Source organism: Mesoplodon bidens (genome assembly GCF_964165515.1).
Source record: "Mesoplodon bidens genome assembly, chromosome: 3".
Taxonomy (NCBI): Eukaryota; Metazoa; Chordata; class Mammalia; order Artiodactyla; family Ziphiidae; genus Mesoplodon; species Mesoplodon bidens.
In genome coordinates, this window is record NC_138178.1 from 28,839,134 (window position 1) to 28,863,985 (window position 24,852).

Here is a 24,852-nt window from a genome sequence, read left to right on the forward strand (position 1 = left end):
GTCCAGAGAGACACTGATTTCTAGTCCACAACTTACAGAACTGAATCACTTTGATTCATCTTTAATCTAAAGAGTCTTAAAGCGAGTACCAGAGATGGAGGAGCTGATGAATCCCTCCTACGTCGTGTGAAAGCTAACGAGCATGTACCCAACATGTAGATCTAATGATGAAAGAGGAGAATTCCCACTTCAGCAGGCTGTCTGAGCGGTAACCTTAGACAGTGTAATTCACCAGTTATCTAACTAGAGCTGCTTGGAAGGAGCAGTAATGAGAAGTTAACAAAACTGCTGTGCCAAGATTATCCCTGCATCCCCCGTAATTTACCGCGGCGGGTGCTCCACCAACCTTCTGGGCCCGCTCTTCCCTCCAAAGAGCGGCTCTTGGTTTCCCTAGAACTCAGCCCACTTGGGTGAGAGCCCAGATACACCTCTTATACTGATTCCGTCTTGATTTTTTTAAGTGTATCATAGTGAGGGTCCATTCTCCATACACTAGATTCTAAATTTAAATTACATAGTATATCAAGAGTAGATTCCCAGATGCCAAAAAGGTGAAATGATCAGTAGCCAAATGGTGTTACCTTGCATTTTCGTGTGTATATAAACCCCTGCTTTGGTCTTATTCTGCTTAAAACCAAGTATGTCTACATGCCCATCTCCTTAACCTCATTATTTGCCCAAAAGCCAGTGTTCAAGGTGAATCTTTTTCTTCCCTGGCTATGTAGTTACACTTACAAAAGGAGCATAGGACATATGTGCCTGGTGTGTGACCTAAAGGACATGCAAGAGAAAAGGGAACTTTTCCAAAAAATATTAACGAAAATGGGATGTGGACATTTTTCCCCCAGAGTATCTGAATGATACTAGAAAATAAACAACTGACAATGCCAGCATTCTGTTGGGGTTTTCTGAATGTTTTGAGAAACTTTGGAAGACTTGATATATTTGCAGAAATGTGGAATGCTCATTGTGCTTTTTTATTTTTCACTATTTTATCCATGTTGTTCAACCTGAAACTAGCTAGGGCACAGAGTAGGAAGTAATTTGGATCAGCAGTACTGTCCCAAACTGCTCTCGTCAGACACAGGGCTGAGTCCAGCATCTACGTGGCACATGATACGGAAAAGAGACCTGCAGCAGTGACACTTAGCACTTACCTAGATCCTTCCAGGTTGCAAGGGGTTGTGACGTGGGCTACCCCTAAAGCCCCTCAGCCGCTCTTGAGTTTGATCCTGTTATTTCCCGTCTTATAGAGCAGGAAACTGAGGTCTGGAGACACTCATTGAGCAGGTTATGATCACACACCTGCTAAGTGATGAAACCAGGCCTGCTATCCAGGCTTTCAACACCAGAATCGCCCACACGAGACCCCATAACATAAGTGCCATTGGAGTTCTATCAATGTCCAGAGACCAGGGACACTACTATTTTAGAGTTAATCAGGAAGGCTGCCTGGAAGAGATGGCATTTAAGGAAGCCATAACTTCTCACATTAACTGACAATTATTTTCTTTTTACCCTTTCATCAACTGAGTCAAACAAATAACTTTTCCTAGTCTAGTTTTATCCTTACCAGAAATTGAATTATTGTTTATAATTTTAATAAACAGCTAATCCACTCAATTGAAGTAGCTTATTTGCACAAAACCAACTCGATGAAATGGTGAAGGAAAATCCAATCAAACGATCATTTTGTGACATATAAGCAACACACACAAAAAGAGTGATTTAATTATTAATTGGAGAGTCTCCATATTCCCAGATATATACTTCCACTCTGTTGAGGTGTAGTGTCTGTGTGTCTGTCATCCCCATACCCCTCTATGTACCCACCCATCTATTATCCACCCATCTGTTCACCCACCCATCTATCCACACCCCCACCCATCCATCACTCAGATGACAGAGGAGACGGACAGAAGGACAGTGGACACAGGATGAGCTGTGGGGTGAAACCGCTGCTCCCCTGCTGACCCTTCATGTGTGCTTTCACCAGGAAGCCCACCATCCTACCTCATCCCGAGTCCGTATGCCCAGCAACCCTCCAAATTGCACAGGGCCCTGCTTGGTCCCCCAGGTTCACTCTGACACCCCCTCCTGACTGTGGCCCCTCGGGGGGAGCAGGGCAGTCTCCGATGCCTCCAGACTATTCAGCAGTGGGATCTCAGCCAAGCTGCCTGCGGCCCCATCTGCTGAGAATCCAGGGTCTGCAGCCCCAGGGTCCATCCACCCCCTTGTCGGTCATGAGACAGTGAGCAGGTCCCGCTCTCTGCAGGGTGGTCTCAAGTGGGGAGGACGGTGACGGGCTCAGGGGAAAAGGAACAGTCCGTGTCCCCAAATCTCGTCTGCACACTGGATGGTGTTGCCGTATCTGATGCTCATGACAATGCATGAGTAGCTTCTCCTTCTGTAAAAAGGGGAGAAAACTGGGGTTCAGAGGGTGACTGGGTTCAGAGGGCGACTGGCTTGCCAGGACTGAGCGGTCTAGGGGGGACACAGCTCCACAGTGGGGCCGAGAGCTGCGCCTGCATCTCATGGAGACCAGCGGACCCGCCAGACCCTGGAGCCGGGCGCACCCAGCACCCGCTCCTCGGCCAGATTCCACGCCCAAGACTCTTCAAATCCTTCCAGTGCTCACGAGTGGATCCCTGAAGTTCTGTCTGTCCACATTCTCTCAGAGAGCGGGATTACTGGCGGCTTCATCATGGGCTCAGAAGAAATACTTTCTGCTGTTTTGGACTTTTTTGAATTTATATAATAGCTCTAAAGAAAAACGGAGAGCATTTTTAAAGCAGGAGTAAAGTCACAAACCCACAGAGCTAAAGCTCAAGTTTAATTCAGATTTGCATGCAGAAATTTTTAAAGTTCATTTATTCTGCAAACTCTCCTTTTAGCAAACATTCCTGGACTCCCTTTTCAATACACACTTCAGGTGGTACAGGCAACAACAGAGAAGCCCAGCTCTTGAGAATGTTTTGCAACTTTCTTTAAAGATCCTAGAGCTGTCCAGGTTTGACCCTCGCGGGTGAGTCCCCCGGTCTCCAAGCTCGCGGGGGGTGCTGGGCTCAAGGACAGGATGGCCCTCGACCAGTCACCCTCATCTCAATTGTTGCCTTTGCCCCAAACGCCTGCCGTGCAGTCCTTGACAGTTTCTCAGAAAACAAGTGCTCTCCTCAAAATTCCTGGTAACTTGGCCAGAGCAAAGCAGAAATTAAGGTATCAGCCCTATCGGAGTCTCCATTTCTGTCGTGTTTTTAAGTCAATTCCAGGTAAAAGTTGTTTTAAACAGAAGTTTTAGAGTATTTACGTAGAGAAATGATACTGACAGTGATGAGGAGACAGCTTCCAAACTTCAGTAGAAAAAGCAGAAAAACAGAATAGCTTTTGCTGCAGAATGGATTTTGTTGAGCACGTAGATGGCACTTACTGTATGCGGGCTCTTTCTCACCCTGGAAGCAGCCTCCCTGCACACAGCAGCTTATAAGTGGCAGGAGTGACACGGAACCCACGCCCAGGCCTAGCTGAGACCGGGGGCAGGGGGGCGGGTGGGCTGCCCCATGCAGCACCGTCCATGACACCCCCGGTCTGTCCAGGCTGCATTGACCTTGGGTCCCCATTCGCACCTGTCCCATCCCCCAGCCCAGCACTGGACCCTTGGTACCTGAAGACAGTTACTGGAGGGGGGAAAAGCATCAAATTCTTGGCTTCAGGTTAAAAAATGGAGAGTCTTAGTGTAAGTCAGGTAGGATTTAGGGAAATATTGCACCAGGAAGTACTGATTCTTCCGGACACCCTCCTCCCTTCCCCTTCCGGCCTGGAGGTCAAGGAAAGGCAGCTGTCCAGTTCCTGGCTGTCCAGGTCCATTCAGGGTTGATCCAGCGCCCTCCTAGCCAGACACACACAGCATCGTCATGAAAGGCAGTGAAACCTCTCCCCGGAGGTGCTGGGATGAGGGACCCAGGCACCCCTTCCAGTATTGCCTGCAGAAGAGAGGGGACACTACAGGCCATCCCCCCGGCTCCCTGGGGGACCGTGAAAGAGGGGACAGTTCAGTCTCAGAGGCTTTCCCGCTGGGCCGGCCAGCACCGTTATGGGAGCAGTACGTCTTTGTTTGATGAGGCCTCCCCACTACCCCAGCAGGGACTGACGGGCCTGTTAGTGGGTGTTCAGTGGGCTTGGTAAGTGCCTGTGTGAAATGACACATTAATTCAGAGCAGGGTCACAGACATGGGTGGGCTTTGTGGACGGGTCCCTGTGTGTCCTCCCAGACTTCTGAGGGGGTTTCCTTCAGGGGCTCTGGGCTCAACTGCTGTTTTGCGCAGCTTCCCAAACACCCTCTTTGTCCCTCTTCCATCCATCGTCTACTCAAATGAGAGAGCCAGTAACCCATTGTCCAGCCCAGGAGGTGGCAGGACAGGCCCCAGGCTGCAGGGACGGATGGGGCTGATGGGGCGGCAGAAATGGCAGGAGGCTAGGTCTGGTCCCCTGAGGGCCCTGGCCTGAGCACAGTCCTTGAACCAGTCACAGAAGGTGTTTGCTCTCTGTCCGGCCTGAAGCGTCCTCATTTCAGACAACCCAAGAGAACTGAGCCAGTGCTCTATCCACATTCCCTGTTCCCATTCTACTTCCCAACACCCGGCTTGGTCTGCCCTACGTCAACGTGGCCTACAAGCTCAGGTTATCGGAGAGTTTCTCTGAAATTTGAGACACCCACCAATCCATGGGGGGTGGGGAGTCAAGGCCACGTTTATTTCTGGGAACCCCCAGGGTCAGTGTCAGTGGACGGAGGTTGCAGAGATGAACGAGAGGGGGACCTGCAGGAAGACGAGCCAGTCACCTTCCCCTCACCTGCCGAGAAGCCCCCCTTGTCCGTTCCGTGTCCTGGGAGCTTGTGCTCACGGCTGCAGGATTGAGTTGAAAGCAGGTGTGACCATGTGTCCAGAGGTGTCTGGCAGCCCATGTCCGAGCAGCTGATGGGGGGTGGTCTCAGGCCTGGAAGACAGTGACACATGTCGGCTGATTAGCCCTGAGTGGGAGCCACCAGGATATGGCACCAGGATCCGGACCACACATTCAGTCCATTCAGCAGGATAAAAATCTATGCCTGTATCAAGGCTGGCGACTTTGAAAAGAGCAAATTGTAATCAGAGTCTATAGGCAGAGGGTTTAATAAACAGGTTCGTTTGAGGCATCATGAAGTTTGGGTGTGTGACACTACATTTCCCCAGAGCACACTGACTCTTGGGACCCCGATGAATGGAGGTCTCCATGGAGATGGTTTTTCTGTGGAAGCCGGGAGTCAGAGAGCCTGAGTTTGAGGAAATCGCTTAATCCTTCCAATAAAAAAACCTCGCTTTTCTTATTGATGAGAAGGAGGATAATAATAGCAGCTAACTCATAAGATTGCCGTGAGCATCTGCTGAGGTAATACACCAAATTGATGCCTTATACCTTTTTCTTGAGACGTAGTCAATAAGCAATAAACACTCGGATTACCAGCACCGAACTGGTTACAGGCACTGGACACAGGGAAGATGTGCAGGGCTGTCCTCTTGTCGGCTGGCAGCTGTACCCCAGGTCACCCCAGGGGCTCTGAGGACCTGCTGGGAGCAGGTGGAAGGCTCCCTGGGGATGGAGGAGGCAGGAGGGGGGGGTCTGCATCCCCACTCAGTTCTAACACCAGGAATTGTATGTAGGAAGCTTCTAACTGAAATTTAATTGAGTTTAATTTGGGCAAAAAGGGAGGTAGGGTTCCTCAAAGTACGAGTTCTTGAACAATTTTAATGAGAATAACTAGTAGAAAATATGTGCTCTGGGGCTTAACGCACTGCTTCCTCGGGGATGAGAGAGATGGTCCTAATTTATTTCATTCCAGTTCAAATTTGGGGGATCTCAAAAAGACTGTCCATCACTTAGCCTTTGGGAGTCTGGTCAGCATCCCTTTGGATCCACGGATTTCTCTGAAGCAATGCAAGTCTCTTGTGGGGTGGAGCTGGATGCTGGGTCCCGGGCAGCTCACAGCCCACGATGCTGCTGGGCACCAGGAGAGGAGATGGCTGAATCCTGCAATGACCAGGTGCACAGGCGACCGGAGTGGAGTCCATGCGTCCCAAGCCCCCAGGCGTGGCACTGACCTTGCTGGGCCCACTCTGACACACACCAGCAGAGCAGTGACAGCCCCACGGATGAGTGGCTCTGTCTTTGCTGAGTTATTGTCCATCTCAAGACTCAAGGGCAGGCTGTCAGCTTGCCGCCCGGGGACCAGGACGCACAGTCCCCATCATCACTCCTGCTGCACCTCGCAGAGAGGCAGGGCCTGTGAGAGTCTCGGAGATGTGTCCCCAGAAGCTTGATGGGCCCCGACGAAGCTCCTCGGCTGAGCCCTCTGCACGCAAACCTCTCAAATCTCAAATACAGCATCTGCAAGCTGTGGCTTTCTGCACCACCATGTTCACAGGCTGTTCCCGGCAACACTTGCTTAGTTCAAAGAAAGGATTTGCCTCCGTTTCCTTCTCCTTTTGGATGAAAACACTTATGTTTTAATTAAATAAGACATAGGGCACTCTGGAGCTTGTCATCAGGAAGACACGAACGGAGCAAGAGCCCATTAGTGCGAAGGTACCTCCGTCCTGGTCGGCCTCGGCCTCCAAGCTCTGGAAAGGAGGGTCATGACCCGAGTTCTCTCTGAGCCCTGAGGGTAGCCGCACCCCAAGCTCACAGGCAGCTGGTGCTGTAACACTGCTCCCCTAGCTCGTCTCTGACCAGCTCTGCTGGGACGGGAGCTCCACAGACACACCTGACAACATACCTGACAACACACCTGAGGACACACTTGACAACACACCTGATGACCCACCTCAGGACACACCTGAAGACACACCTGGAGCATAGGAGCCGAGGGACCCGGGCCATCTGGAGGACACAGACAACGGGCGGTCCCTCAGAGGAAGGGCGTCGAGGCACTGCAGGAGCCTGGGGGAAGGATGCACCCCCAGATACCCCGCAAAATGAACAGGCTGTGGGTGTCAGAGAGGAGACATGCCAGTCCAAGTGAATCCCCACCTGCCGCTGTGACAACACCCGACCTCTCCAGGTCCCCTGATGGGCCGGGTGGCTGCTTCCCGCAGAGCCGCCTGAGTCTGTTCAGTGTGCCAAGAACAAGCCCCAAGTGGAGGTGGCCCCTCCTGACTGTAGTAGCACAAAGTTCTTTAAAAAAAACACATCCCAGTTTCAAGGAGAGGCGCCAGGCTTGCGACTCTCCCTGCATCTCAATCTGCAGTTCTAGCCTCGTCCACAACAGGTGGGGGTGACAACCAGCCAGGGTCCTTCTCACACGGACACATGGAAGCCGACAGATGCCCCTGGTGACGATCATCGGGACACGGACATTTCTGACCAATGGACCCCCCATGGAGCCTCTCACATGCGTGGGTCCTGGGATGAACAGTGACCCAGAGATACAGTGTAAGTCCATCTCACGGGGAAATGAGCCGAAAGAAAACGTGTAAATAGGCAGGTGGTGAGTGGGTTTGTAAGTTAGGACGTGTCTGGTTGCAGGGGTCAGACACCCAGCAGTAGCCTGTGGGCCATGCACGGTGGCCTGAGGCCAGGCTCTCCTACAGCTGCAGGGGATCAGCTCCAGGATCAGAGGGCAGGGGGCTGCTCTTGCCCATCAGAGAAACGTGGGTCCTGGCCCGACCCTTCATGGTCATGCAGCCCCACTTGAAAAACCCGCCCTTGGCTTAATCCTCTGCTGTCTCCATCTGGAAATCGTAATGATCCCTGAACAAGGACCCACGTTTCCATTTTGCACTGGGCCCAGCGGATCCCATGGTCCATTCTGGCCAGAAGGGGGGGTCTGCTGATCAGGTAATGAGAGCCCCCCTTGGAGCTGAGAGGGGGGTTGGCCTTACCCAACCCGTAGGCCAGGAGTCAGGAACGGGCGCCCCCCAAGGAAGTGGGGGAAGGAAAATAGGTGCTGAGTGACAATGCACACCCTACTAAAGTGGGGGGCCTTATCTGGCTCGTAGATGCCAGCTCATCTTTCAGCAGATGTCTGTGAACGATTAATATAGTTTATACTTAATGGTTACATGTAAAGGACACACTATTACAATCATTTCTCAGGTGTGTGTGGATATTAACCTTTGGACCAAAATCTGCATTGCTTGGTTGACAAGGGAAATATGTCTTGAGTTTAGACTGGAGTGTAAGTTCAGAGAAAAAGAACATTCTCTTTCCTGGACTCTCCCAGAGACCAGTGCTCAACTGGCATATGTAGAATGGCTGTTGACGAACAGAACTTCAGAAATAACATGACAAGATCTTCTCTGACTAGACCACATCTTTACTCATTTGCATCCACTTTTGTACCAAACACAGAATTATTTAGGTTCCTGTTCCCTCCCCCTCCCCCACGCTCAGATATTCCCAGCCGTCATTTAGGAAGTGCCCATAGGGCTGTCCCAAGGACGTGGTGAGGCCTCTGCGGCCCCATCTGTCAGCTCGTCTCAGGTTCTGTCTCCTGAAAAGAAGTCCCTGTGATGCTGGAGGAGACGGGCTCCATGGCTGGGGAGCAGCTGTGCGCTCGTGGCCGAGATTTCCTAGTGACCTTAGCACGTGGTCCTTCGAAGTCCTCCGAAGCCCTCCAGTAAAGAAATCTGCTTCACTTGACAGAACTTAGATTCCACCAGTGTATTTGTTCTTGGAAATATTTGGGGGTAATAATACCTGTGTTTGTTGGGCAGAACTGCTGCCCCAGGTCTTACTGCAATCCTCTAAAGAAAACCAGACGTAACCGTATGCTGACTTTGCTCAGAGAAAGGGCAGGCCACGTGCAGAGAAGTGAAGGGTTGGTGGGCGGGATCCTGGCCGGCAGGCGGGTCCAGCAAATCGTGATGAAACTTCAACTCTTAGGGATAAATTGGGGACACAGTGCTGAATAATGTACAATCCGTTTCCCAGAGGCATTTACAATTCAGTGGGGTCGTAGGGTGCCAGCTCAGCTGCCTGGTGGGACTGTGTGAGCCCGTGTGTTGATTGGGGAGGATGCCGAGGCTGGAAGGGGAGCTGAGGCGACTCATGTACGGCACACGCGGCCCCGTCGCCCGTGAACCATGGTACCCGCGTGGTAACTGTGCTGCCGAGGGTCACGTCACTTCTCCCCACGCGACTTTCCTCTCCAACGTGGATGGGGGTGGCGAGGGGTTGGTGGACATGGGAGGTGGACGGGGCTGCGAAGCAGGACGTGGAAAAGTGGTGACAAGGCCGCAGGTGCCGAGCATGGTGCTTCACCAACGGCGTCCGTCCACCAGGACCCTGGGAAACAACGCCTGTCCCGCTGCCACGCAGAGGGCAAGGTCTGGCCTCCCCCCGTCCCCCCTGAAAGCTGAGGCCACATCCCTTCTGCTCCCACGGGCTCAGCACCATTTTCACTGCAACTCGTGGGAAAGTAGAAAACTGAGGTCCGGGCCGAGCCGGGTGCCGCCTCACCCAACACCGTGCAGCCCTGTAAGCCTGACGGTCAGCGCTGGTGACACTCCGTGGCGACACTCGGAGCCTGGCAGGGCCTGGGGTCCCAGCAAAGAGTAACGTGGATTCTCCCGTCAGCAGGTGCTGACAGAGTTTAGTGCCTGACAAGGCATGCTTGGAACTCTCCGACTTTTCAGGTCTTGTCAGAGCCCAAAACAGAGACACTTTCAGTTGAAGAAGCAAAAATTCCAACCTCCACCCACTCCTGTGTTTAAGTGTCAGCCCCACCCGACCAGACTCAGCCCAGCATGCCCATCCCCGGCACCGCTGCCCCAAACAGTTCCTCTCTAGCACAGGGCCTGACTCCGCAAACACAAAAGCACGTCCTCAGGCAAATTAAACACATCCATGTGCCACATCTTATTACCAAACCATGTGGAACGCAAAATAAGAGTATTAAAAATGAGCCTCATGGTGATGAGGGAGACTCGCGTTGTATCCTGGGCACCGGCCGCTGGGAAGCTGCGTAACACCGGGTGCGTCTCCTCCAACAGACACGCACAGAGCCCGCAATAACTCAAGGTATTTTATCACTGTATGTCTGCAGGCCAGGCATCAGATGGGAAAAACACTCCTGAAACAAAATTAAATAGTTTTAGATCTAATTTTACCAGGCTGAACTGGGTTGCAAATTGATTTTCGTGGAATCTAATAGAGAACACACACGTTGCCTCTTATAGAAAATCCACCTACCACACTGCTTTCTACTCCACTGCTCGCTAGAAGTAATAAGAAACTAATATTTCACAAGGCAGTGTGTCTCGTTCTGTAAACGGCCTCTGGCTCTGAAGGAGCCAGGAGCGGCCTGTCAGGGAGCCCAGCTCAGGGGCCGCCCTGTCCAGCACCCGGAGTGCCCGGCCAGCCTGTGCTCACCGGCCTCACCTCGTCCTTGTCCGGCACACACTCCCTTTTCTGCTCATTTTCTCCTCTTCCTCTTCCTCACACCTGCCTCCAAACACAGGCAGCGTTGGGCTGTGACACAGAATGGGCATCGTCATATCATTGAACGACCTCTGCCCCCTCCTGGAGGGCTCCCTGAGCCCTGCTCCCTGGGCAGGCCCCTGCCTAGTTCTCTCTCTATTAAAGCATCCCTTATAGTCCTGGTCACAGGACACAGGGACTCTTCTCTGCTTGGTCACTTCCCCAGTTTCCTCAACAGCAACTGTTAAGACTGGAGCATCTCCAAAACGGTATCACAAATCCCCTGAGCAGGTGAATACTGACATTTATTTACAAGGCAGTCTTAGGGCACGATTATCCACACCGCACCACCATGACTCCTGCAGGCTCCCTGCAGCCCCTCCTGGATGCCTGAGAATTCGTTAGCAACTTAACCAGGAGGCTGAGAGGCGGGGTCCTGAGCCACAGACGTGGACGACCCTGCCAACGGACCAGAGTTCACTCAGAAAGGAGGGAAAGGCTGCACTGTGGTGAAATCCAGGAACAAAGGAAAAGGACCCTGTTGACTAAAATTCTGTTCAGTCCCATCTGACTAGCGCCCACACGTCCCATGAAGTGGTCCCGTCTGCAGATCGCAGGATCTTATCATGAAAACAGAAGGGAATCCTCACCCGCATGAAGTCCCCATTCTAGTCGGGAGAGGTGGGCAATCAAGCAAGTGTGACACATAGTGTTGAAGATGCTGATAAAGGCTGTGCAGAAAGTACAGCAGGAAGAGGGAGTTCTAGGCTGTTCTAGGCTATTCTGGAACATTCTAGATCCTGGGGCATAGTAAGTGCTCCATCGATCTTTGCTGAATAAACAGGTGATGGAATCAACAACCAGCTGTTTCCTCCCTGGGTTCAAGTAGCCAGACTGACCGGGGACAGTACTTGATGTGAAGGACATAGAGGCACAGGGACAGGTGTGGTCGGGGGCCGGGAGCGAGGGGGCTTCTCAGCACTCTGTAGGGCTGATGTCTGTCAATACGTGTGACCCCATTACATGGGGTAATGGGGAACATCGTGGATCATTACACACATCAGAACGGTGGAGGGCTGCTGGGGTCAGCTCCGGAAGGGTGATTAGCAACCCTCACTTGTCCTGAGACAGTCTGCATGAAGAGACCAGTCCATTAGGAAGCTTCAAATTAATGAACATCATTTCATACATTAGCCAGGAGCTCCATTCTAAAGAGAAATAATTAAACTTGCAAATTCAGATACTAACACTTTGACCTGCTCTCTAAACAATTACTTATGTGATCAGTTGTTCTATTTTTGGTTATTGGAGTATCTAATTCTTGTAAGAGATAAGAAATTAGCCACATTCAAACAGCACTGAAGAAGAAAATGGTGTTGACAACCAGTCTAAACAAAGGTGGCGGAGGACAGGGCGACCTGTCATGTCTTGTTTCTAGTTTCCAAATGAGCTCAACTCAGTACTTAAGTAATTAAAGTAATACTAGAAAATAAAATAAAAATAATACTGGATCCAGTGGGCTTTGGGAATATAAGAGGCAACAACATCCACTCAAAGCCTAGAAACCTGCAAAGAATGATTGTGTCCTGTGACGTGCTGGATGGTATTAAGGGGCAGAGAAACCTTTTTATAAAATGGAAATAGAAGGAAAGCTATAAAATAGAGGGACTTGTGGTTAGCATGTCTCCAAAGAGAAGAGGGCAGGGAGGCCAGAGGATGCCAACAGAGGAAGCGCCAGACGTGTGAAGAGCCAGCAACATGGAAGGAGGACTTTGGGGACATGAATCGCAGAGCCTGTGCAGGACTCGCCCCTCGTGCAGAGGGTTGTGCCTGTCACCGTATCTGCAGGTCACTGACAACAGTTCTCGGAGGACTTGCATGGGCCTTTAGGGTCAAATTCTTACCTCCTGAGAATTTCCTGCTTCAAGCTGGTTCTTTAACTCAATTCCTGACCCGAATCACAGGACCATCCCTCGAGACCTCACGGGTCCTCAGAGCCGATGAGCAGTGGAGGCTCCTGATTTCAGCCCCAAACTCCCTGCAGTTCAACCTCCCACTGGAGCCCTTGGTCACCTGCTCTCTCTGACCAGGTGACCAGGAGCACCCTCCGCCCCTACCAGGGACCCCTCCGTGGACGCACGTCTCATGGTGTCACAGACAAACACAGGAAACCACGTGACAACAGGTTGTTCCTCTCACCTTGGACGTTGGAGCTGACATCAACACCGCCCCCCCCCACAATCGCAAGCGCCAGCAGCCCTGGAACAAGAGGAGACCATCCCAGACCGTCCCAGAGGGGGCTTCCCACGGCAGACACCTGTGTGAGTGACATGAAGCAAGAACACATCTGTTTTCCTAATTGGAGAAACACATTTCAATCTGGGTAAAAACTTTGCCCAGAAAAGTCTACAAGACAGTTGCTACCAACCAGGGTGCTGTAGGCCAGGCACTCGGCACCTGGACAGACAAGGGACGTTTGCTGAAGGAGTGGCTGGTGGGCCTCGACCACACTGGCCAGAAGGAGGATAAGGAAGATGTCCTGGAAGCAACTCCGGCTTTCCCGTCGGGTCTCGGAGCCTGGAAAGGCCTTGGACAGCGTCCCACAGAGCTCAGCTTCCCACCTCCCAGGCCATCTGCCACCCGTCCCCAGGTTGGCCTCTCCCCGCGTGATGGAGAAGGTGGTGCACAGCGTGTCTGGCCACAGGGCCGTCAGGTCTGACACCATGCACTGTCCAGCAGGACCACTGTCCTCAGTGTGAGGGACGGAGCCCAAAGTAGCCCTTGCACCCCGAGGTTCGTGGGGGACCCGAAAGGAATCTAGAGAGATGTCTACACTGGCACATGCACCACTCCCTATGGAGCATCAGAGGGGAGCGCAGGGCTTCCCAAAGGCCCTGAGTGCCCTGGCAAAGTGTGAACACACACCTTTAGATGCAGATTTTCTGCTGTTTAAATGCACTTTCTGGCAGAGTCCCGTCCCGTCAGTCACATGTCAGCCATCCATGTCTTTGCCTGCTGTTCACGTAGAATGATCTGGTGTGAGCTGGTTTGTTTTAGGCTCCCACCCCCGCTTCCCAAAATAATCCAGGTGTAGCTGGGATGTCTGTGTGGTCCTCAAGGCTGCTCGCAGCACTGGGACCGTGGCCTGGTCAGGGCCCCCCGGGAGGTGGCCCACGCTGGCATGGGGTGGTCTTAGCCCATGACTTTGAGGGGAAGCTTCCCAGGAGGAGAACAATGTGCCCGAGAAATTAAACCACGAGGAAATGGTGGATTCCATAAGAGACCTCTTATTGCTCCAACCACTCCTTGAGAGGCATGCTTCTAATTCCCGTGCACTGGAGGTCCTATTTTATACACATATTTATTAGCCGTCCTCCCAGCGGCAGGAGCTACTGCAACTCTCACTTAGGGGATCTCTTGCTACGAAATTTGGGAGCTTTGAAGAGGAATTCAGGCGCTGGATATTCCTGACTTCCTTTGAGTCTGTAATGGATGAAAAAGTCTCCTCCTCTTCACCCCCCCATCCCAGCCCTGCACGAAGGGTCTCCCGGGTAAGCCCAGAGACCCCAGCCTCACACCCGGGCCAGGGTGTCAGCTGCAGAGTCCTCACCGGCTCATTTGGAAGTTTCAGCCCCTTGGAGCATAAACATGGACGGTTATTGTGCTTTTTTCTGCTTTTCTTCTTTTAACCTCCTCTGTCCCCTCCTCCTCTTTGTCCCCCAGTGAGTCTCAAGCAGGCCCGTAACTTTCTAGTTATGTCCAATCTGTGAAACTCAGCCCAGATGGAAGTTGACCATCTCATAACTGAGTCTGACCCCTTCCAGGGAGATGGAAGGGGAAACATCTCTGTTTAATTGGCCAAAGTCGAGGTATGTCCACCGGATATTTTAACTGGCCCCCGTGTCCCCTCAGCAACAGTTTCCAGATGTCGGGTCTCCCGGGGGTGAGTGTGGGGTGTTGCTGGGGACCATGTCTGGGCCTCAGACCCATCTTGGATGAGAGTTTTCTCTCCCCCTCCTTCTTATTCCCTCCCTCCCTTTCTCTCTCTCCCTCTCCCCCACTCTCCCCTCTCCCACCATCCCTCCCACTCACCCCTCACAATCCAGAAGGTTTATGTTTGCTGCCCTCCAGCCCCCTGGGGCCCCCTGTTCAGAATCAAGACTCCAGGCCCATGGTGATGATGATGCACCCAGACAGAGCTGCAAAGGTAGCCCCTCTGCTGGCCTGGCCTTCCCCTCCTCTAACTTGGGTCATCCCAGACTCACCTTTCAGTGGAAGTACGCTTGGCTCTGGAGCCAGACCTCCTGTGCGCAGTAAGGGGTGGACGGTATTATTAGCTATCAGGTCACCTCCTGCAAGATGCCCCCCACACCGACCTCCCGGGTGCCCCTGGACAGGCCAAGTCCCTCAGCACTGTTCCTTCTTAGCATTAGAGTGTGAAATTATTGGTTAGGGGTACAACTAATTTGCATTCGATAAAGATTTGTTGAGTGAATATATTAGTCTGCTCGGGCTGCCATGACAAAGAACCACAGACACGGGTTTAAACAACAGACATTTATTTCTCATAGTTCTGGAGGCTGGGAGTCTGAGATCCAGGTGTGGGCAGGGCTGGTTCCTCTGAGGCCTCTCCCCTGGGTGTGGATGCCACCTTCTCCCTGTGTCTTCACGTGGTGGTCCCTCCATGTGTGTCTGGGTCCTCACCTCTTCTTTGAAGTCACATGGGATTACGATCTACCCTGAAGACATCATTTCACCTTAATCACCTCTTTAAAGACCCCATCTCCAAATGCAGTCACATTCTGAGGTCCTGGGGGTCAGGACTTAACGTGAATTTTGGGGGAGGACACAGTTCAGCCCATACAAAGAATGAGGAACAGACACAGGCTGGCTGCCTGTTTCAAGACCAAAAGCATGAGTTTTATGCACCTGGAAGTTTCCAGAAGAGCCTCACTCCTTGTGAGAAGCAGACCCTCTTGTGTTACAGAACTTGGTGCAGACCCAGAGTCTTTCTTCACCTGAATCTCCTTGTTCATAGATGACAGCTTGAAAATGGCCTCTTAAAATACACATTCCTGAAAATCTGCAAGAAAATATCTTTGCCTTTCCTCCAAAATATTCCTTTCTCCTGCCTGCATGGAGGTTAATTATTTTCTTACTTCCCGAGGTCACCCACCTGTTCAGGCTGATTTGCATTTGTGTTTGGATAGAAGCGGCACCCGTTCAAGACGTACCTGTGTTGAGGGAGAAGATACAGTCAGGAAGGAAAGTGGGTCAAGCCTGAGGGGGGCCATCTGTCAGAGTGCGTTTTGGCAAAAGGAAAACATAAGAAGGGAACGTGTAAAGGAGGCTGGGGTTTGTAGCCCAAAGGTACTGACTGCGCTTGGCGGCTTCCAACTGTCACCTTCTTTCTGTTTCGCAGCTGAGCTGGGCTGGACGGGGCAGTGCCTGGCCCACAGACGCAGAGGACACAAGCACAAAAGCTCACTCCAAACGGTTGAAATAGGGCAGAACCCAAGTGCGTGAATGATCTAATTTTTTAAAAATAACCTATGAACTATTTAGTGCTTTGCAGGAGAGGATCAAATCCTTAGGTATTTTGGCAATTACGGTTTTTATTAAAATTTCCAGCAAACATGTTATTTCCCATGGACGGATTTTCCACGTAACTGACATGGGCTCGTGCCGCAAGACTTTTTTAAATTTTCATCTTACTTGGTAAAAACTGTTTCATAAATTGTTGATAAACACAACAGTCTGTGAAAGCAAACATGGCTTTCACAAAAGCAGGCTCCAAAACGCCGACATTTTCCGGCTCCTCGTGGGTAAACTGAGTCTCCACATCTGCGGGGCGTGTGGCGGGGCCTGATGCTTGCAACCTTCCGTGGCCCCCGTCCCGCTCACGTGGGTTCTTGCTCCCTCTGTTTCCATACGTACAGCTGTCTGGACGTGAGTCCGAGGACCGCTCCAAAGAGCCTTATCTTTGAGAGTCTTCTTAAAGCCTTTTAAATACATTTGAGCTTCCAAATCTATAAAGTAAGCAAAAAAGAAAAAAGAAAAAGACAAACCCAGGTCTCGATAAGGGGACCTGACTGCACCTACAGTTTACCTTTAGTCTCAGCCGTTCAAGGGTGTGTGTTGATATCTCTCTATGGTTTTAGTTCGCGTTTCCTTAACGTGTACCACTGTTGAGTGCTTGGAGATGTGTTTATTGGCTATGTGAACATTTTCCTTTGTCAAGTTTCTGTTCAAGTATTTTGCCCATTTTTTCAATTTGAATTTTTTGTCCTTTCTTATTACGTTATAAGAGATCTTCTTTTATTCTGGATAAAAATCAGTTGTCCTGATTGTAAATATATTATCCCAATCTGTGGCTTGCTTTTAGTTTGATTAACAGTGTATTTCATTGAGCTGAAATTTTTAGTTTTGATGGAAATTATATTTTCTTTTATGATTGGTGCTTTCTATGTCTAAGAAATCTGCCAACACGGAGATCATGAAAGTAATCTCCTATATTTTCTTCTAGGAGTTTTATAGTATTAGATTTTATGATCCATTTAGTGAACACTTTCATTATGATACAAGATCGAGCTCAGAATTCACTTTTTTCCAAGATGGTGTACAGGTTTTCAGCACTGTTTGTTAAAAAGACTTTCTTTCACCTCAGTGTATGACTTTGAGATCTTTGTTGAAAATCAGTTGATCACACAGGTATGATTCCATTTCTGAACCCTCCATTTTGTTCCATTTTTCTATCTTTATGTCTTTACCAAATTGTGTTTGTTCTTCATTATCAATATTGTCAACCAATGGGATCTCATCCATTTCCAGGAAACGGCTTCTGCCCCTGAAAATGCTTCCCCACGTGCTCCAGAAATATATGAAATCACATCAACTTGGGCCAGAGCCACTTATTTTGCAGTGAGCAATAAGGTTTATAACACAAATGCCCTGGATCATTCCAAGTAATTCATTAAAAACACCTTTAATATGATGGATGGTGACCAGAACTTCCCTAGAAACAACCCCTGATTGGAGGCCACCCCAGGTGCTCTCCTCACAGGGGCCAGTCCAGGTCAGTGCATCTCACTCAGGCCAACATCCAGCTGGTTCGCAGGACCCCTGGGCCCGAGCTGAGAGCCACAGACACAGCTGCGGGGCAGGGAGCACCCAGCCCTTCCAGCCGCTTTCCCTGGAAGAAGACCCTCTCCTTCTGACTCTCCAGTGAGAGGCTGGGAGTACTGTTAACCAGCTGCTTTCAGCAGACCCAAACCGGAGCTGCGAGAAAGAAAAGCAGGGCCTCTATTTTCCATCAGTAAGTAACCAGCACGAAACCACGTTTTCAAAGGTGACCGTGAGAAACACAAAGACCAGAACCAGTTGGCTACTAGGGCTCTGCTCACCTGGAGCCAGTAGAAGTAGATACCAAACTGACAGGCGCATGTCAAGGAAACAACTACCGAAAAAGTCATCGACAGCAAATAATTTTTTTTAGAATTTTTCTAAATAGAAAATGTAATTCCTCACCCTTTTTCCTAATGACCTTCTAAAGACTCGGTCTGGGGGAATTCCCTGGCAGTCCAATGGTTAGGACTCTGCACTTTCGCTGCCAAGGGTGCAGGTTTGATCCCTGGTCGGGGAATGAAGATCCCACAAGCTGTGCACTGCGGCCAAAAATTTATAAATAAAGACTCGGTCTGTCCTTTCTTAAGGACAATTGTTTCTCAGTCAGAGGGTATGTGCCTTCAGTGTTAAACATTTCTCTTTCATGAAGTATCGTGGCAGGAGATGGTAGTTGGAGTTTCAGGTGGGCTGACTCAGCAGCTTTGGTGCTTCCTGCCTGGTTTGTCTGCTGGGTTTAAGCCGGCCCGTGAAATCCAAAATCCACCGAGGAGTGGATGGGGCAAGAAGGGATAGGGTTCACAGAAAAACCACAGGATGTCCAGTCAAATTTGAATTCTTTTTTATTTTTTAAATTGTAGTAAAACATGCATAACATAAAATGTGCCATATTCACCATTTTTAAGCATGTAGTTCAGTGACACTAAGTACATTTGTATTGTTGCGCAACCATCACCACATCTGTGTCCAGAACTTTCTTATTTCCTCAAACTGAAACTCTGTCTTCACTAAATAGCTCTCCCCCTCTCCATCCCCCAGCCCCTGGGAACCACCATCCTCCTTTCTGTGTCTATAATTTCTACTTCTCTAGGGACCTCATCTATGTGGATCATACAGCATTTGTCTTTTTGTGCCTCGCTTATTGAGTTTAGTATAATGTCTTCAAGGTTCATCCATGTTGTAGCCTGTGTCAGAATTCCCTTCTGGGAATTTTTAAGGACAAATAATATTCCCTTGTGTGTACAGACCACATTCTTTATCCATCCATCCATCCATCCATCCATCCATCCGTGGACACTTGTGTTGCTTCCACATTTGGCTATTGAGAATCATGCTACTGTGAATGTGGGTGTACAACTAACTCTGAGTCCCTACTTTCAGTTCTTTTTGGGTCTATACCCAGAGCGGAGTTGCGGGTTTCACAGTGGTTGAACCATTTTACATTCCCACCAACAGCGCACAAGCGTTCCAATTTCCCCACATTCTTACCAACACTTGTTACTTTCTAGGGTTTTTTTTGAGAGCAGCCATCCTAATGTGTGTGAGATGGTGTCTCACTATAGTTTTGATTTGCATTTCCCTAATGATTAACGATGTTGAATATCTTTTCATGTGCTAATTGGCCATTTGTGTATCTCCTTTGTAGAAATGCTTATTCAAGTCCTTTGCCTTAAGTTTGAATTTCAGATAAACAATGAGTAATTTTTTTAGTGTATGTATGTCCCACATGATATTAGAGATGTATATACACAAAGTATCTGTTGTGTATTCAAAACTCAATCTTAACCAGGTGTCTTGAATTTTTATTTGACAAATCTGGCCACCCTAGAAATCGAGAACTCTGATGGATGGAAAACAATCTTTAAGTATTTCACAGTTTGGCTAAGGTGAGCTCTGAGTTGTTTTAGTGTGTTTTTGTGGGTGTCTGGCTGGTGGCCCTGCTTTATTAGAAGATTGTAATTTCATTCTGAGATGCTCGAGACTAAATCATTTGAGTTTCACACTCTTTCTGGAACATTATTGGGCTCCCTTAATGAAATTATAACTCAAGCAAGAGATTTCATTCTCGTGTAGGAAATTAGCTCGGCCATGAGGGTTTGGGGAACTGGGCCTTCCCTGGGCTTATTCTTCGTGTTCGGCAGAATGAAGAGGTAGCAGCCCTTCTGGATTTGAGTTATTTATTGTTCTCCGAGTGAACATTGTATTGTTGCTCGTCCCTAATGGAAACAACAGCTGTTAACAGGCTACTGAATGAATTTCAATGTGAACTCCCCTGGCCTCTGGAAAGCTTGGCCAAAGAGAAAACAGGCTCAGAATTGAAAGAAAAAGAGTAAGTTTCAGGCCTGGGTCTGGACACCTGGAGGCTGACTGCATAATAAACCTCCAGTTGACGTTTCCAGGAGAGATCACACTTAGATGAGCCCAAAACCGGAGCTCCTTTCCTACGACAGAAGCAGACAAAGGCAGCATGATGCACGGAGCATGTTAAAGTGTCCCTGATGAGGGACCCTGGACAACCCGGCCAAAGGCAGGGCAAGGGCAACCCCATGGCGACCCTGTGACACACTGGATGAGCAACAGGGATTCTGCCTTCGGCAGTTTTCTAAACATAGTCAAGGTTCACATGGAAAGTCACGAATGCTGCAGCCTCGAGGAGACAGAGCCGTGAGGGGCAGGGGTCTGAGCACAGCGGCTCTGGGGGTGTCGGGGCTGAGTTCTCCTGTGGACTCACTTCTGGTTGGGGTTAAGGTTAGGGTTAGGGGTTAGGGATTAGGGTTGGGTTAGGGGTTTGGGTTAGAGGTTAGGGTTAGGGTTAGGGGTTAGGGTTAGGGTTAGGGCTCTGGTATAAGGAGCTTTCCTTCTGGTCCCTTCAGTAGTCATTCTTTCATTTCTCCCAGTTGGGCTTCAACCCACCTGTCTTTCGTCTCTGTTCAGAGGGAAATAGCTGAGCCCGTTGGTCCCAAGCGCCACCTCCTCTCGGGTCTGAGTTCCCCTCTGCACTGTGCTCAGGAGGTCTGCACCCGGGACCACCCCCGGGGCTGCAGGCAGGGGTTCCCTGGGCTCCTCTCCCACTTCAGTTACTGCCCCACTTCAGGGGAACCTCTAGGGCCCCTGTCCGTTTCCTCCTCCTGTTCAGTCTACTTTTGCTCAAACAAACAGTAACTATACTTTACAGGTTTCATAAGTCCTTTTTTTTTCATGCCCTCAAGCCCACAAACAGGTTCTCCACTACTGGGGAGAAATAGTCTTGGCTCTGTTTGCAGGACTCTCGTTTCATTGAGGCATTTCTTCACTGGCCTTAGCTCCTCTCTGTGAAATGTCCTTTGTCTGCAGGCCCTGCCCACCCAGCTTCCTGCAGGCTCAGGCTAGGGGGCTGCCCTGCAGATGGTGACTTCCAGTTTTGAGGGACATGGAGATGCCAAAAACAAGAAAAGAAGAAAGATGGAAATCATAAAGTTTAAAATTAAATGGAGAGGGGAATTTGAAAAAATGCTGTCAGAAATTCAATAAAAGATGGAACCAGAATGAAGTGGCTAAAACCAAAAATGACCTTTCAAACTCCCATGTCCAAGCCCTCAGTAATAAGAACATATGAAAGCACTGAGTTTTTCTGCAACTTGATGTCAAAAGTGCATTTCCTGTCCTTCTTTTCTTTCCAGACAAAGTGAGCATGCTGTCCACCTTCATCGCTTCCTTCAAGCACGTGAGCCCCGGGGCTGCGCACACGGAGGATGAGGACAACCTCAGTAAGCAGAGCCCCTTCCCCGAGAGCCAGGGCCCCAGCCCCACGTGCAGAGGGGGGACCCCAAAGGCTGAGACCCTTGGGGTGGGGGGGCACCACCTGGGCTTCCCAGAGCAGGAGGACCTGCTCCCACCCCCCTGGGATCCCTTCCCTGCCTGGAATCCCGTTCCCCCCTCCCCAGGATCCCCTCCCCACCTAGGATCCCATCCCCCCTGGTATCCAGTCCCCCTTGGAATCCCATCCCCCATTGAATCCCATTCCCCCCTGGAATCCCATCCCCCCCAGGATCCCATCCCCACCTAGAATCCCATCCCCCCCCGAGATCTCATCCCTCCTGGGATCCCATTCCCCCTGGAATCCTGTCCCTGCCCGGGATCCTTTCCCCACCTGGAATCCCATTCCCCCCATGGAATCTCATCCCCCCCCATGGAATCCCATCCCCCCAGATCCCATCCTCCCTGGAATCCCGTTCCCCACCCACAGGATCCCATTCCCACCTGGGTGGTAGGAAATATTAGCAGTGACTGTGTGATTGAGAACTCCAGGTTCTGGAGTTCTCAAGAAAAAAACCCAGTTCTCTGGGACCATCCCTTCTCTCTTTCCTTTATTTTTTCCCCTCCAAACCAAAAAGGGGAAAAAAAGAAAAGAAAAAGAAAAATGAACACAGCCTGTTTGAACAGTTTGTACAATTATTTAACAAGGAAAGAGCTGGACGGGTGCCTGCAGTCGAAACAATGTTTTGGCACATGAAACCGGAGAGACAACAAAGCCATATGGGGTGGGGACTGAAAAGCCGGTTGGGGGTGGACCTGCTGGGAGTGTGGAGGAGACCCCAGAGCAGACGGAGCATGTGTGCCGGTGAGGGAAAGTCCAGGCGTGTCTGTCGGGTGGTGCACCCACCTCTTGCTTGTAGAAGGAAAACATGGGGGATGAAACAGTCCAAATGACAGGAACACCTCTTGCATTTCAAAATTACCTGACAGGTGGTTACCTTTGCAGCTGGAGTCAGGCCTGTGCTTGTGGGGAGCGGGAGGCTAGATGCCGGTCACTGGTTTTTGGTGGGGCCAGGAAGCCACGGCAGGAGGGACTGGCCCTGGAACGTTGTCCACTCAGCCTCAGATTTTAAGAAACACGACAAGCTCTCATGAATATCCCCTTCCCACAAAACACAATCACCAACAAGATGGGAAGCTGAGGCTGTTACCCTGACTGTTCCACAAAAGCAAAGTCACAGAACTGAGCAACCTCAGTGACCCTGTGGTTTGAGCCCTTGTTTCCTAGATGGAGGCAAGTGTGGAGGGTGTGGACAGGATGCCAGTGGGTCAGAGCATGGCCTCCCCACTGCCCACAGGCCCAACCTCACAGGTCCCATGAGGCTCCAATGGCTGGTTCTGTTCTCTCCTGACCAAAATTGGAAAGTTTCTAGGACTTAGTTAGTTAACTTATTAGTTAGTTAACTTAGTTAACTTACTGGTAACTACTTCAGTAATGTGGAACACACATGCACACCTTGTCTTACCACCCTTCTATTTACTGCGCTTCACAGATACTATGCTTCTTACAAATTGAAGGTCTGGAGCCACCCCACATCGAGCAAGTCTATCGGCACATAGTTTTGTCAGAAGTAATGCCACTGCACACTTAATAGACTGCAGTCGAGTGTAAACATAACATTTATGCATTGGGAAACCGGAAATCCATGTCATTCACTTTATTGCAGCGGCCTGGAACTGAACCCACCATATCTCTGAGGTGTGCCACATGTACACACACACACACACACACACACACACACATTTACTTATACATATAAAAATACACACACGCGCCCCCAAGCTGACCTGGACATGTGGACAAAGCTATTTGATAAGCACGTGGAATAGATGCCTTGAGGAAGAAAATCTTACTCTGTTTCATCCCCTTTCCTGCTCGAGCTGCTGGGACCCTGGCTGAGTCTAGTCTCCCCGTAGGAGCCCTCTCTCCCCATCCAAGGGCAGGGGAGCCTGACGGCTGCGACCCCAAGCTCTAGCTTCACAGCCTTGGGCAGTGAATCCATCCCTCAGGGCATCAGTGCCCGTGTGAGGGGTGGGGAGGGTGGCCTGGTGATAGAGTTGAGGATGGAATCAAGTAGGAGGATGATGCACGAGGATGTTTTAGGCAAAGACCTGGAGAAACAGGAAACGTAGATCAGGTTGGCTGACGCTAGTAATTAAGGCACTTCCCCTAACTCAGCTCATGGCTGAGAGGTAGAAACTTAGAGATGAGAATGATTTTTAATTGTTTATTACATGTTAAAGTGCCTTTGAAATGCTTGGAAAATCTTATTGTCTATCAGTGGATTAGTCATCCCCCTTTGTAATTTGTGCTGTTATTGAAGACCCTGTTTTCATACATTATTCAAAGATAAACCTTCAAATTAATGCACTTGTCGTAATACCTCTCATGAGCATTGCCAATGCAGTGCTATTAATGTGCATCCAGATGCCGTGGACGTCGGGGAAGGGGTGTGTGTGTGGTGTGTGTGTGCGCTTGTGCGGTGTGTGTACACATCAGGGAGGAATGGAGGTGACAGAAGCCAGGGTGATTTCTCCTGGAAGTCTCCTGTTTTATCTTCAGACCCTGAGGGTGGGCGCCTGTGTTTGGTTGAAGTGAAGGCCCTGCCCCTCCCCATGAGGCCTCACCCCTCAGGACCACCGGGTTCACCCCCTGCAGCCTCACGTCCTTGGTCCGCATTCGTCTCTGCGTGACGCTGGAGCTTGAGCCCCGGTGTGAAGGGTGGAGCTAGGTCGGGGTCAGGCCATCAGAGGCTCGGCCTGCAAGAGGACGGTGCCTGCAAGTCCACCCACGGACCAGCCATCCTCAGGGTGGGTTTCGGCTGAGTCTACGGGAAGATGCAGGTTTTTCATTCTTCTTGTCCAGGAGGGCAACTCTGAATACGATCTTCCTTGAATGCTGAGAAGGAGCCAATCACTGCCCCAGCCCATCCCTTCCATGCCCACCACTGACCCAAGGGCGTGATTGACTGGGTCACATGAAGAGGGGCCGAGAAGCCCACTCCCTGTCAGGCCCGCAGAACAGCACTGGGGTCTGGAGGGAGGGAGGGAGACCCGCCTGCCCCGCTGGCCTGGTCCTTCCAGGACGCGTGGGGCCCACCTGGGAGAGAGGCCGTCTCCTGTCTGCTGCCAAGCCTGACCCAGGAGCTGTCAGGGTCAGGCCTGTGCCCGACCACAACACCAGGACCAGGTGTCCTGAAGCCCGCATGGCCGCAGCTGCCAGAGCCATCCCCTGAGCATCACCTCGGACCCTCCTTCCTGAGCCAATGGAGACTCCAGGCCCTGGGCTTGATCCCGCCAGCCAGGCCCATCCGATCTGGACATGGCGGATCCGATGGCCGGTTCTCTGTATCTCCTACCTACAGACGATGTGGTGCCGGGAAGTCTAGCAGCGTGATGACCAGACAGATGCTGGCCCTGAGGGGGCATCGAGGAAGGAGACGCAGCTGGTGACACACAGGCACCTACACTCACCCGGGGCCT

At 50.6% G+C, this 24,852-nt stretch overlaps 1 protein-coding gene across 1 annotated transcript in view; it reads left to right on the plus strand.

Annotated features, from left to right (window-relative positions):
• The window catches only part of ADARB2 (adenosine deaminase RNA specific B2 (inactive)), a gene marked incomplete at both ends in the record, with an annotated part of 387,024 nt that overhangs the window by 250,616 nt on the left and 111,556 nt on the right, over positions 1–24,852 (plus strand). Inside the window, one exon of the mRNA XM_081230118.1 lies at positions 21,234–21,320. Within this exon, the coding sequence (XP_081086244.1) occupies positions 21,234–21,320 (87 nt within the window). The remainder of the gene's footprint in view (positions 1–21,233; positions 21,321–24,852) is intronic.